Here is a 13216-nt window from a genome sequence, read left to right as displayed (position 1 = left end):
TCTGTGGGGTAACTGGAGTCATTTGGCTCCTTTGTGACTGATGTGCAGATATGACCAACATTCATCTGCGTTTGTTCATTTTAATGCATTTGATATAAGTCAGACACAGTAGACAATGTTTATTATCTATTATGTCCATTATAACCTCTGTGTGTATAACACAGCTTACTCATCATTATCATTAACAATATGTTTGGTATTTTATCAAAAAATATATAATGATGAATTATTATCATTTTTAGTGTTTTTCTAATTTTTCTTTTTTTAAAAATTTGGCCAGACAACTTTCTCAGAATTGATTTCCTTTTAAAATGTGCTTTAAATTGAATATATCAATTACTGAAAATTTTAATATAAAAAACTTTAAGTATGGAACCAGAATTTCTACATCTTATCTTCTTACCGTCTAAAAATATTGTTTTGTTTAAATGTTCTCAAAACTGGTTAAGTGATATAGCTAACTGCACTTCATTCCTTGTGGGAAAGGATTGGACTCTGCGTGAGGCTTTGAGGAAAACACCTATCATCTCTTTGGAATGTGACATGATTTTATCTTTTTTCACATGAAGGCAGACTGGAATAGAAGTGAAAGATTTTGGGCGGAGTTGGAGAAGTGGGGTTGCCTTTCACTCAGTCATCCATGCTATCCGACCAGAGCTAGTGGATTTGGAGAGGGTGAAAGGGAGATCCAACCGAGAAAACCTGGAAGAAGCTTTCACTATTGCTGAGACAGAACTGGGGATCCCCAGATTACTAGATCCCGAAGGTATGTTGAGTAACTGTTGGTTTATATGTCTTACACCCAGTAGGTTTATATATCTTACACCCAGTAGGATTATATGTCTTTCACCCAGTAGGTTTCTATGTCTTATACCCTGTAGGTTTATAGGTCTCACACCCAGTATGTTTATAGGTCTCACACCAAGTAGGTTTGTATGTCTTACACCCAGAAATTGCGGATGACTTTCAAAACTCTATTACAGGCCAGAACACTTGAGAGAAGCACACAAAAAAATAATATCTTCCTGCACTGATTTTCTTTTGGAAAAATATTTGCCTCTGTATTCAGGAGTAAAATATAGCTCTATTGCTCTGAACAGCACTTGGACATCGGTGGTTCAGCGAGGTGAACTGTACTTACTCACTATACATGTGGGTGGAATGAAAGATTTAGAGGTGTGTGTTTGGGCAGGGGATAAAGGAATTACTCTCTTTATGTAACAGGGAAGAAATAAAAGATTATTGGTAATAATGTCAGATCACATCTTTAAAATGTCAGTCATTAAATTCTTACAAATGATGATGATCATCCAGTGTTTTGGTGTCAATCAAGAAAACTACACAAATGATTGACTCATAGTTTCCATTCCACTGTAAGACTGAATTTTAAGATTTTCTGGGTATGGAGTTAACTCTTTCAGCCTTCAAAGGACAATATTGATGTCTTTAATAAACTTTATGAAACTAAGTCATTATTTGGAAATGAAAGGGTCAAAGTGAATTTTCCAGATGTCACAGATAATTTATTTGGCAGTTATGGAAATGTTTGTTGGTGACTACAGAAGTGTAAATGCCATGTAAATGAATTATATTTCAGAATGAACATTTCTAGCTCTAAAACAGTGTCTAGGTGGAGACACTTGTGTTTCCAAGACAAGTTACAGGTGGACCCTCATTAGTCTCTTCTGAGATAGGGGAGCAGCCTGGTGATCCCTAGCAATTTTAGGAACCTGCTTAGGGCTCCCAGATTCAGTGGGATAGCCAAGGCTTTCCACCTTGTTTCTGCACAAAAAGACCCAATAGTATCCATCACACTTACTCAGCTCAAGTGGAAAGCCACGCACATGTCCCAGTCAGCCCTCAACTTCAGAGGATGCAGCAGAGATGGACTTTTTGCTAGAGTGGGATGAGAGGAGAGTATAAATGGTTCTTTCATATCCACTACACTAGAAGATCTTACTATTTTCTTTGAGTATCAGAAAGTGAGATTGCCCAAATCCAAGGCTATCCCGGATATAAGGTGATCCTTGATTTTCCTAATGAAAACTTCCCTATCAAAAAGTGATTTAGTCAAATTTAGTGTATAAACTTTTAGGGATACAGATTAAATAAACCAATGTCTATTATAATTATTTTATGATTTAGTTACATGTGTGCTTCAAAGCATGTCCTATGTTCAATCAGGTATTAAATGTTGCTTTTCTTTCCACTTTTCACGTTTCATAAAGTTTCACTCATTCTTCACAGGCATCTTCCATGTCAACAGTCTGTCATTTCCAAAATCATCTGTGAGTCATCTAACAAATTCCAGAATTCGTTATCTTTTCTTCCTTTTGTGTTTTTTTGAGTTGCGGCACTTTTTATTTCCTGTATCAGTCGTCCTTAGAAATTATATCTCAAAGCACAAGGAACATTACAAAATATTAGGGCAGATTGTATATTTTTATTTAGATTTTTTTGTTTGTTTTGTTTTATTTTTTGCACTGTAGGTACGTATTTTATATTGGTAATCTCCAAAATGTAATTGCTTTTTTCATTGCCTTTAAAAGGGATATTTCAAAGTCTTTTTTACAGAATTCAATACTTTTTATTTATGTAGTCTTACCCCGTGTTTAATTATTAAAGTTTTATAAATATCTTTGCCTAATTTTTTAGTGGTTTTATTAGGTAACCGTCTATAAACTTCAAATGACAATGATTGAAATGTTTTCAGACTCTGTGTCTCCTTGACAAAGTACTTCATCGCACAAAATGCAGCAATTTAGAGAGAATGCTCCACAATACAGAGGCTTTCTAAGGAATTGAATATAAGGCATCTTCCTCTTTGCTAAAGCAAAATTTGTGCTGGTTTGGGGGTATCCATGTTTGACCATGTGTAGTTGTACAAGCTATGTAGACACTTGTCATGCAGTTCCACACCTGTGTTTTAAATACTATGTTTTATACTGTGTTTTATACTATGTTAAATACTGTGTTTTAAATACCCAATTCTGGAATTTACGTATTATTTGTATTTTATTAACTAGACAGAGTGTCTGCATAATCATATAATATCTTAGATTTCTGATCAATTAATCTGGAGATTTAAATGAAACCCGTACTACTTTCCTCAAAGCTCTTAGTTAAAATGTGTCATCTTGATGAATCATAAAATGTCCACCTTCTATCGTCCAGATTACATTTGTTTCTCCACCCCACCCCCAAAATCTCTATATAGTAGTTCCATTTTTCTTCTACATTTAGGACAGTGTCTTTTGGTATATTTGCTAGATTTCAAAGCTTGTATTATTATAATCTAATTAATGCTAATTGATTTGTTCACGTTTGGTTTTGCTGTTCCAGATGTTGATGTGGATAAGCCAGATGAGAAGTCTATTATGACCTATGTCGCCCAGTTTCTGAAACAATACCCTGACGTACACAATACAGGCCCTGATGGGCAAGAGAATGACGTAAGTATTTGCTTTTCTTCAAGTATTGATAGTGCTCTCAATGATAGTGACCAATTTTTAAGCATGCTGTTTTCAAAAAATTAAACTGCAATGCACTTTAATATGAGAGCAACTGACTAAAAAGTAGGTATTACCAACTGGGGAGGTGAACAGAGGAAAAGACTTCTCTGATTTGTATGTTGGATATGACATAGAAAACATTACTACTGATAAATGCTGGATATATATAACACTGATGGATTAAAATTGAGGAAAGATAACAGTGTTGGGAAACCCCATTTTAGATCTTTTTATATCCATTACATCATTTGCACATCTAGTCTGGAGCCCCTTATTCTGCTAAATCTGATGAAATCTAATTTTGACTATTTGATTTTGTTATGTAAGTTGCTTTTCACGGCAAACATATGGAAGTAAGGCAATCTTGTAAAAGTTCTAATTATTCACTGTGATTACATTTTTAAGCCTTTGATAGTTTAAATAACATTTACATTTTTCATACTGCTCAAATGGCATTGTTCATTGTCATAAATAAAGAAAAACAAAACTTAGGAAAAAAAGGAAAAGAAAATTAGCTGTATTCGACCCTTGAGAGAGAACCTATCCTAGAAAAATATATGTTGGTGTGAGTTCCCAACATTTTTCTGTGAACATGTAGATACATGTGTTTTAACAAAAGTAGAATCATAGTGTATATACAATTTATAATTTTCTTTTTCCATAACATTATACAAAACTTCTTCCATGTCATTCTTTCCAGGTCATCATACAGATGTACAGTAATTTACTTATCTAATTGTTGAAAATTTTTGATTTTTTGCTATTATAAACAATGCTTCTATGAACAATTTTGTAATAAGGCATTGTTTTACAATTCTTTCTTAGGAATGTATTTCCTAGGCTAAAGAACATACAGATTTTTAATGCTTTTTGAAATGATTTTTTACATACCCTGTAGGAGAGTTTGTCCCATTTTATATTCTAACCAGCGCACCAGAATGCCCATTTTCCCTGTCTTTAACAGCAATGACTAGCACCATTCTCCTAATTTGTTAAAAGTAGCATTTGTTTATTACATAGAAAGATGGATTTCCTGCTGATGTTATAATCAATTATAAGACAAAGTGATAATTTGTTAAAAGTAGCATTTGTTTATTACATAGAAAGATGGATTTCCTGCTGATGTTATAATCAATTATAAGACAAAGTGACATCAGGGAAGGTAATAAATGGAATTTTCAAAGTGTGTTAAAAATAATCTCTCTGTCTTCGTTGCTTAGGTCACACCAAGAATTTTTTAGAATAGTTTGAGATTATAATGAAGAGCAACAAGAAAAACAGAAATTTTTAAAATGTATTTTCTAAATAAACTGAGAAACAGATTTCAGGAAGTAAAAGGTCAGGGGAACAAGCCCAAATGTTTCAAATAGGAAAAAGCATTGCACTAATAGAAATCAGTGACTTCATAAAAGAATTCAGCAAAACAACAACTGGTGTTTCCTAGGTTGCTTGAATGAAGCTAATCTAGCATTTGATAGAACTGTACTAGTTTCTTAAAAACTGTAATTTCAGGAAGGCTTTTTTGTTCCTTGCCAGGATTTAGGCACAAACACTGAGCACCTGAGTAACTTATCTACAGACAGCAAAGTAAACATTTGTAAAAAGCACTGCAGAAGGCAAAAGTACAGACTCTCTGTGCAAATCCTAGCACAGATGGAAGCACATGCTTTAAAGCCATTTAGGGGATTTCTGGGTTTTGCAAGTGTAATCAGGCATGGATGTGGCTGTGCGAAGAAGAAACTCTAAAGAAAGCATATTAGACTTAAGGCAGCATAGAGAAAAGCAGCATCTGATTTTCATATGTGATGTCACATCTGATTTTCATATGTGATGTCTTTATAGTACCCAATTGGATTTATTTCTGATCGCATTTCTGAGTTTGCACAATTTTAATTTCTCTGACATTAATCATCTCTCCAGATGAGTACATTCTGTGGTGGAAAAAGTCTGAGAAACAAAAGGGGATGATTTCATTAATGCTCACAAGTGAGAATTTAATGCAAAAACCCTTAGAGATTTGAAACAGAAATACTCCTGATATAAGCTAGCTAATGTACTTTACTAAAGAGGCTTTATCGTGAAGAGATTAATCTCATCTAGAAAATAAACTCTTATTGTTCTTTTAAAAATCCCCTCTATCCCATCCCTAAAAAGTGAATGGCATATGATTTCAAAAATTAATTTTGAGGAAAATGCATTATAAGCTTTGCACTTTTTTAACGTGACATTTATAATATAGGACATAACCATCTAAAATGACATTTTGTATAAGAAAAAAACTATATTTTTTGTGATGTAGGGCTTATGTTTGTTTAATGCAGCTAAATGGCCACCTTAATGCTGTCTAATGAATCTTTAAGATTTTTTTAAACTATGCATATTAAGATTTTTTTTAAACTGTGCATAGGGGCTATTGGTGCCATTAGTCAGTATTTGTTTACTCATATTTGTCTATTAGTTCTTTTAATTCATTTTTTAAAATACTGGCATCCACATATCTACCAGGCTTCCATTTTTTGGTGCATTTGATTTCTATGTCCTCTTTATGAATTTATTTAAATTAGATATTTTATACATACCATTTTAAATCTAAATTTCTTATTCGAAATAAACATACTATGCCTTTCTTACTTCAACCAATAAAACAGATAAAGAAACCTTTTTCCCTAAAGGTATTCCTTGGATAATCAGCACTCAGTAGTAAAAAATAAAATAGATCTGTTGACCCATCTCCCTCCTCCATTAAGCATTCAGTTATTAAGCTCACTCTTTCTTTCTCCCATTGCAACAAATATTACTGACTGCTTTCAGAAGCACAGTGCAGTCTTAATTGCTATGAGCATATAGAAATGCATATTATAAGTGTATTTATAGAGAAAAATATGAATCCATATACCTCTTCGTTACATTATTCTTTTAAAATGTTTACTATTTCAAAACACTTGTAAGACATATATATTGCCACATACCATTATTATAAGTTAAAATAAAAACATCAAATGCCAAAATATTACATTGCCTCTTTGGATTCAAACATTTTGATACTTTCAAAAGTTATGAAAACATCTTAAAATGGCAGTAGCCTTAAAATTATTGTCTATTTATTTATAGACAGATGCTTCTCCATTGTTTTTTTTTCTTGTTCCCAATAAAATTTTTGTCCCTGATTTAAATTATTTTTCTATGCGTTATCTTTTCATATTGTTAGGAAATATTTCCAGATTTCCCACATTTTGCATATTCTATCCAAAATCTTAAGGTAAGATTTAAGTAACCTTGAATTAGTTACCCCTTTCAAACATCCTACATTCCGTAGCTTGTTAGCCATTCCTTTGCATGTATTTGCCTTAATACACACATTTTTAATACTTTAATTTTGTTATTTCCTTTTCTTTTCTATTAGAACAAATAACTTATGTGTTATTAAATGTTACTTAGAGTCTAAGTCACTCTTATGGGCTTCCTCACTAATCTTTAATTATAAGAAGACATCAATTAATTTCTCTCTAATAACATTTAATAGCACTAATAAAGGAGAATTTGCAATGACTGTTGGGTTTTGTGTGTGTGTGTGTGTGTGTGTGTGTGTGTGTGTGTGTGTGTTTTGTACATGACATTGAAAATAAAACTAAAATTAGAGATATATTTTTACATTTTAAATAGTTAAGCAGGAAGTCATTAATTGAAAAAAAGTAAGTATTCAGTTAATTTATCATCCTGAGTTTAATCACATCTTTCTGCTTAATATTGGGTCACATGGTTTAGTAAAGTTTATGACATGTGGTAAATACTCAAAAATATTTGTGGAATTAATGATTATGAATTCTTTCCCATATCCAAGTTATCCTGTACTTCAGTTTTCCCATCTTTCTTTCTATTCTGTCAGGCCTGAGTGAAGGATCTATCAACACTATAAGCTTTATGCCAATATTGCAATAAAAAAGTCAGAAGTAACTAATTTCATAGTCAGAAGTCACTAATTTCATATGAAATACCAAATTTTATTTCAGGTAGACCAAGAGCATTTCGTTCCTCTGAGCTCATAAGACCATGTCATTCGTGCTTTTATGGGCATGAAAGTGAACTGATAATAAGGTCTGTGGCTTGCTCATGGTCACTGTTCATTCAGAAGAGCCATCATGGGAAGAGCTGAAGCTTTGGAATCTTGGGCTCCGTTCCATTTCTTTCTTTAATTAACTGTGTTACCAATCAATCATTTGTTACACAATTATATATTGAGTGACACTGGGTGCCAGACACTGTGTTAGGCTGGAGTAAAAAAGATACCTAAAGGGTTTTTATATGGGGGAGAGGGGAAGAGACAGTGTAGTGGATGATACAATATAGTGCATTTGGAGCTCCGGTTGTTACAAGAGCATAGAGAAGTGTTCTCAAAAGGTGGTCCCTAGACCGCAACATCAGAGTCACCTGAACACTTGTTAGAAATACAAATTCTCAACCTCCATCCTAGGTTGGCTGAGCCAGAAAGTTGGAGGGTGGGCTCTAGCAATCTGTGTTTTTCACAAGCTCTCCAGGTGATTCCCGTGCACACTAAAGTTTGAGAACCACTGGTATAGACTTCTGGGTTAGAAAAAACTTCTGGGTCAGAGAAGGTTGTGTCTGAGCTGAGCTCTGAGGGGTGCGTTATCCAGGGGAAAATATTCCAGGCAGAAGGGGGTTGGCTTTGCAGAACTGCAAAGTGGGAGAGGGCCTGGAAACATGATAGTATTGTGTGCCAATGTCTGTACTAGGTGTGTTACACAGATTATCTTTGTTGCCCCCCCAAACCATGGAAAGGGTATGTGATGACTCCTCAGATGATGGTATAACAGTAGAGAGGTTAAAAACAAAACACACAAAAAAAGATGTGCCCAAGGTCCCAGAGCTAATACATGCTAGAACCAGAATTTGTGACAAGTTTTGCCTGCCTGTATAGCAAACACTCTTTCTACTCTGCCACTTCACCTGTCAACAGAGACGATTTTGTCTCTGTCATGGCTGTAATCACCAAGTGAGCTGCTGTAGTTGAAAGCTATTTATAAGTGCCAAAAGATCATGTTAAATATATGTATGATTAATTTGGCATTCCTACCAGACAAGGAATCTTGATGAAAAATTAGGACATTTTCACTAATTCGATGGTAGGATTGCTTTTGTTATTATTTGTGGAAACAGAATGTAAATCTGCTTTTTTTTAATTTATTTTTTTAATTTATTTTTTTATTTCTGAGATGAGAGTGGTGACCTGGATACATTCATTTAGCATATAATTTAGTAACTACCTTATAGGTGCCACGTTGCCAGAGTCTCGAAATACCAATTGAACAGATAATTGTGTTTTCTGTTCACATGGAGCTAGTAACACTGAATAGTATTTTTCAATAATATACACAAGTAGTCCAATATTACTGTGACTGTAGCTCCTTGAATTTGGTCAGAATTAATCTCATCTGGAATAGTCCTCTGGGTAACCAATAGCATTGGATTATGTCACTACTCCCATTCCAGCTATGGCTCGGAGTACATGTTTTTGTTTTGTTTTGTTTTGTTTTTTGTACTTAGGACATTCCTGTCTTGCAGACATTTTCTTAATTAAATTAGTGTTTCTTGAGGAAAAAAAATAAAGCTAATTTCAGTATTCAGAGACAATTACAGTATTTTTTATAGAATTAACTTGTTTTCAGCTCTCCAAAAGGGGTGAGAATAGAGAGAGAGAAAATTTTTCAGAGACAATTGACACCTATTAAATATTAAGTCTATTCCAGGATCAGTCAGGTATTAATCAGTAATTAAATAAATGCACAGTTACTAATAAAATTGTAACATCTGCTGCTTTCTAGAGAGAAAACAGGCTAATTTTGAAGGAAATGAAAGTTTGGATAGAACAATTTGAAAGAGACTTGACAAGGGCACAGATGATGGAATCAAATTTGCAGGATAAATATCAGGTAATGTATGGAAAAGAAATTTCAGTTTTTCAAAAGGCTTTCATGAATAAGATTCTTGTATGTAATTCAATCTATGTTTCATCTTTCAAATGATACTAATGAAAAAAAGTCTTTAAAGAAATCATATGTATTATCTTAAGTTTGCGTGTAATTTTGTAATTGTGTTTCTATGTAAATAAGTAGTTTTAAATCGCATATGTCCATTCTGTAAATAGAGCTCCGAGGCTTCATGATTTCCAGAATTCAGTCTTATGAAAGACCCAGAACACAAACATCTAGTTATTGTTTTTGTAGAACTCATGATTTTGTAGATGTCACGTAACAATAAAAAAAAAAAATCCACCAAAAAAATGACTTCAGTGCCAAATTAAAAATTACTATAGAATAAGTTGAATTTAATAAAGGATTGCATTATGAATATTTGGAGTGGGCCCATTAATGGGATCAGTTTCTCCTGTGACCTACCTAGTTCAACGCTATTGCATTCAAGTTGAGGCCAGGGTTGTTTTGTTGTTGATTTCCCCAGTCTCATTAAACTGTTATTAAATGGATTTTGGCTTCCAATTTCACTTCCAAGACACAAAATTATATAATGGGTTTTCCCACTAAATTGTGATTTATTCTATGCAGCATTCATATTTTCCTTCTATTTAAAATAGCTTTGTATTTTAGCGGCAAAACTGTGAGGTGTGATAAAACAATATGATAAATTTTTAAACAACCAAAAAATATTACAGTAAAAGACATTGCCATTAATCCCTCTCACTTCGAACACACTTATGCCATCATTCTTGCCACTTTCTGAAGCAGTTCTTTCGTGAGTGTCTTTAGTTGCACTGTCGTGACGGCCTTGATGTCCTGAATCGATTCAAAAGTTTTTTTTTCATGGTCATTTTGACTTCGGGGAAGAGCCAGAAGTCGCATGGTGCCAGATCCTGTGAATAAGGTGGATGAGGACACACTGTAATGTTTTTATTTGACAGAAATTGCCATATACCAGAAGCGATGTGTGACATGGAGAGTTGTCATGATAGAGGACGATTTACGGCACACTTTAAAACACACCTTCTCTCAATCATAGCTCACACCCTACTGACTGCACTGAACAAGTTGAAACTTGTCACACACTGTTACTAAGGCTCCACGTGCCACTTCCCGTATTGAAGATCCCAACCTTTCCATTGTATGGCACTCGGCAGCAGCATTCACTGTATTTTGTGATCCCAATGGGAAGTCTCTGTGTCACACATCACTTCTGGTAAACGGCAATTTCTGTCAAATGAAAACATTATGGTGTGTCCTCATCTACCTTATTCACCGGATCTGGCACCGTGTGACTTCTGGCTCTTCCCCAAAGTCAAAATGATTCAGGACATCGAGGCAGCCATGACAGTGCAACTAACGACACTCACAAAAGAGGACTTTCAGAACTGCTTCAGAAAGTGGCAAGAATGATGGCATAAGTGTGTTGGAAGGGAGGGGGAGTATTTAGAGGTGTCTTTTAATGTAACGATTTTTTTTAATTTAAACATTCACCATATTTTTTGATCACAGCTCATATAATATATTTTAGACTATATTATATTTCAATCATTTTTTGCTACAAAAAAAGGTACCATGATGTGAGCAATTCAACATGGCAAAAAATATTCGATTGAGCTATTACATTAGTGTGTATTTCATATAATTATATTTATAAAGTGTGCCTGAATGTAGATGGGTAACGCCATCAATAATATATTTGATGAACTTGACGAAGTGGTCAATATGTGCTTATATTATCATGCTTGTTTGCTTGAAATGCAATATAATCTTTTTCCCAAAAAGTATAATTTGTTGGGATGAGCGATATTAAAAAATTATTAAACTAAGAAACTGATAATAGAAATGCAAGGACAGAATGAATATACTTAGTCTGTTAGTGAGTTTCAGTTTTAGCATAGATTGTCAAAAAACAAATTGTCAGTTATAAAGTCGCATGTTGTGCAGATGTTAGTTTATAAAAAGGGAACTAAAAGGATTAGAAAAATGCAAAACAGAAACACTCCTTTCAGGCCAAATGTGATCACTAGTTTCTTAAAATAGGGTTAGAGACCATCTGAAATCTGAATATAGGGAACACATGGGTTTACTGTGTCATCAACATTTTCTGTTTCTACTTATCAGTCAATAGTGTACTTCCCAGTTTTTACATTCATAGAATTCTGTGAAATAAAATTGAAGATTGACTTTATATTTTGGCATTTTTAATTACATTAAGTTAGAGGGAATGGGAGGTAACTGCGGTAAAGTGTTTATTCACCATCTCCCCCCAGTGTTCTTCATGTGGATTTACATGTTTGTCCGCTCTGAGACTTAGAAATTCTTTTAGATGTGTTATTTGTTAGATTCTGTAGGGCCATTCTCATGTTCTTTACCATAATTGCACATATTCGTGGTATTTTCAATTCATATTTAAACATGGAGTCATATTTTAGGAAGTGTTAATTTAATACGAAGTGTAGAAGTTATTGTCAGGGGAGATAATATGTAGGAAGCACTTAGCATGGGGCAGGCTCATCGTCAGGCTTGATGAATGGCAGCTGCTGTTAGTATCATGACTGTTATTATCATACACCACATATATTGAGCGTTATCCAAATATGAAGGATTGTTATTTAGGAAATGTGGTTTCCTTTTGCTTTTGCTTTTTTTGAGTCACTGCCATCTTGGTTGCTGTTTTTCCCCTTTTAGTCCTTTAAGCACTTCAGAGTTCAGTATGAAATAAAAAGGAAACAGATTGAACAGTTATTACAACCATTGCATAGAGACGGCAAATTGACACTTGACCAAGCCTTGGTAAAACAGTCCTGGGATCGAGTGTCCTCCAGGGTAAGTTCTCCCGTGGTTAATTTCCTTTGAGATTATGTGACCTAGTCAAGACTATTTTCCATCACCTTTTCTGCACAGTGATGTCGCATCGGTTCCTCCTGCCTCTGTCTGAAGCAGGAAAGACTTGACTGTGGGAGAATCTTTGCCCTCTCTTCATGTTTTCTTTTAAGTTAAGGGAAGTTCTTCTTCAACAACATTTTCCCTGACTTTCCTGCCCTGCGCATGATGTCACTGTTGACAGGGTGATAGCTTGAAATCCTGGAAGACCATCTGGGTTCCTTCTCCCTTTACACAAATTAATTCTGGGTTGTTTAGGAGTGGAGCCTCCACAACTTCTGCACAATTCATAACTATGGTTCATCAGTAGTTAATGATCTTCCTATATTCGCGTTCATTTTTATAGTCTTTAATTTAAACTTACCTTGTTTTCTGGTCTTTCATGAACCTGCAGAAAGACTGCTCAGTAACCTCAATATTAATACTTTGCAAACTTAGAGACCAAGATTTCAAAACCTCTGAAATTTCTATCACTAGTGGGAATATTTGCCTTGAAATTACCCTGTTTTCTTTATTTTTATGATCTTTTTTTCCCCATAAACTCTATCAAAAGATAGAGTTTCCAAGCACCCAAACCCATCCTACCTGGCATTTCAATAAGCTGGGGAAACGGTGCTTAAAAATTGAATAAAGTGGAAGAAGTGGAGAGATGGTTAGAGAATTATATTATTGCAGAAAGAATCCTGAATACTCGTCTTCCTCCAGAGATGTCTAGATGACCCTGATTTTTCTGGACCTTTTCTTATGATGCGGGAGGTTTTAAGGGAAACATCTCCTGCACCCTTGAGCATGTTAGCAAACTCAGTCCCTTCCCTTTCAGCAAAAGCC

The 13216-nt window shown here is 34.4% G+C and overlaps 1 protein-coding gene across 1 annotated transcript in view; it reads left to right on the top strand.

Moving 5' to 3' along the window:
* SYNE1 (spectrin repeat containing nuclear envelope protein 1) overlaps positions 1–13216 on the top strand; it is a 417051-nt gene that overhangs the window by 108972 nt on the left and 294863 nt on the right. Inside the window, exons 9-12 of the mRNA XM_033094253.1 lie at positions 570–766; positions 3343–3452; positions 9353–9460; positions 12194–12331. Coding sequence (XP_032950144.1) covers positions 570–766; positions 3343–3452; positions 9353–9460; positions 12194–12331 — 553 coding nt within the window. The remainder of the gene's footprint in view (positions 1–569; positions 767–3342; positions 3453–9352; positions 9461–12193; positions 12332–13216) is intronic.

The sequence above is a fragment of the Rhinolophus ferrumequinum genome, chromosome 3 (genome assembly GCF_004115265.2).
Source record: "Rhinolophus ferrumequinum isolate MPI-CBG mRhiFer1 chromosome 3, mRhiFer1_v1.p, whole genome shotgun sequence".
Classification (NCBI taxonomy): Eukaryota; Metazoa; Chordata; class Mammalia; order Chiroptera; family Rhinolophidae; genus Rhinolophus; species Rhinolophus ferrumequinum.
The sequence above is the reverse complement of the archived record's forward strand: the minus strand, read 5'-3'. Positions and strand labels throughout refer to the sequence as shown.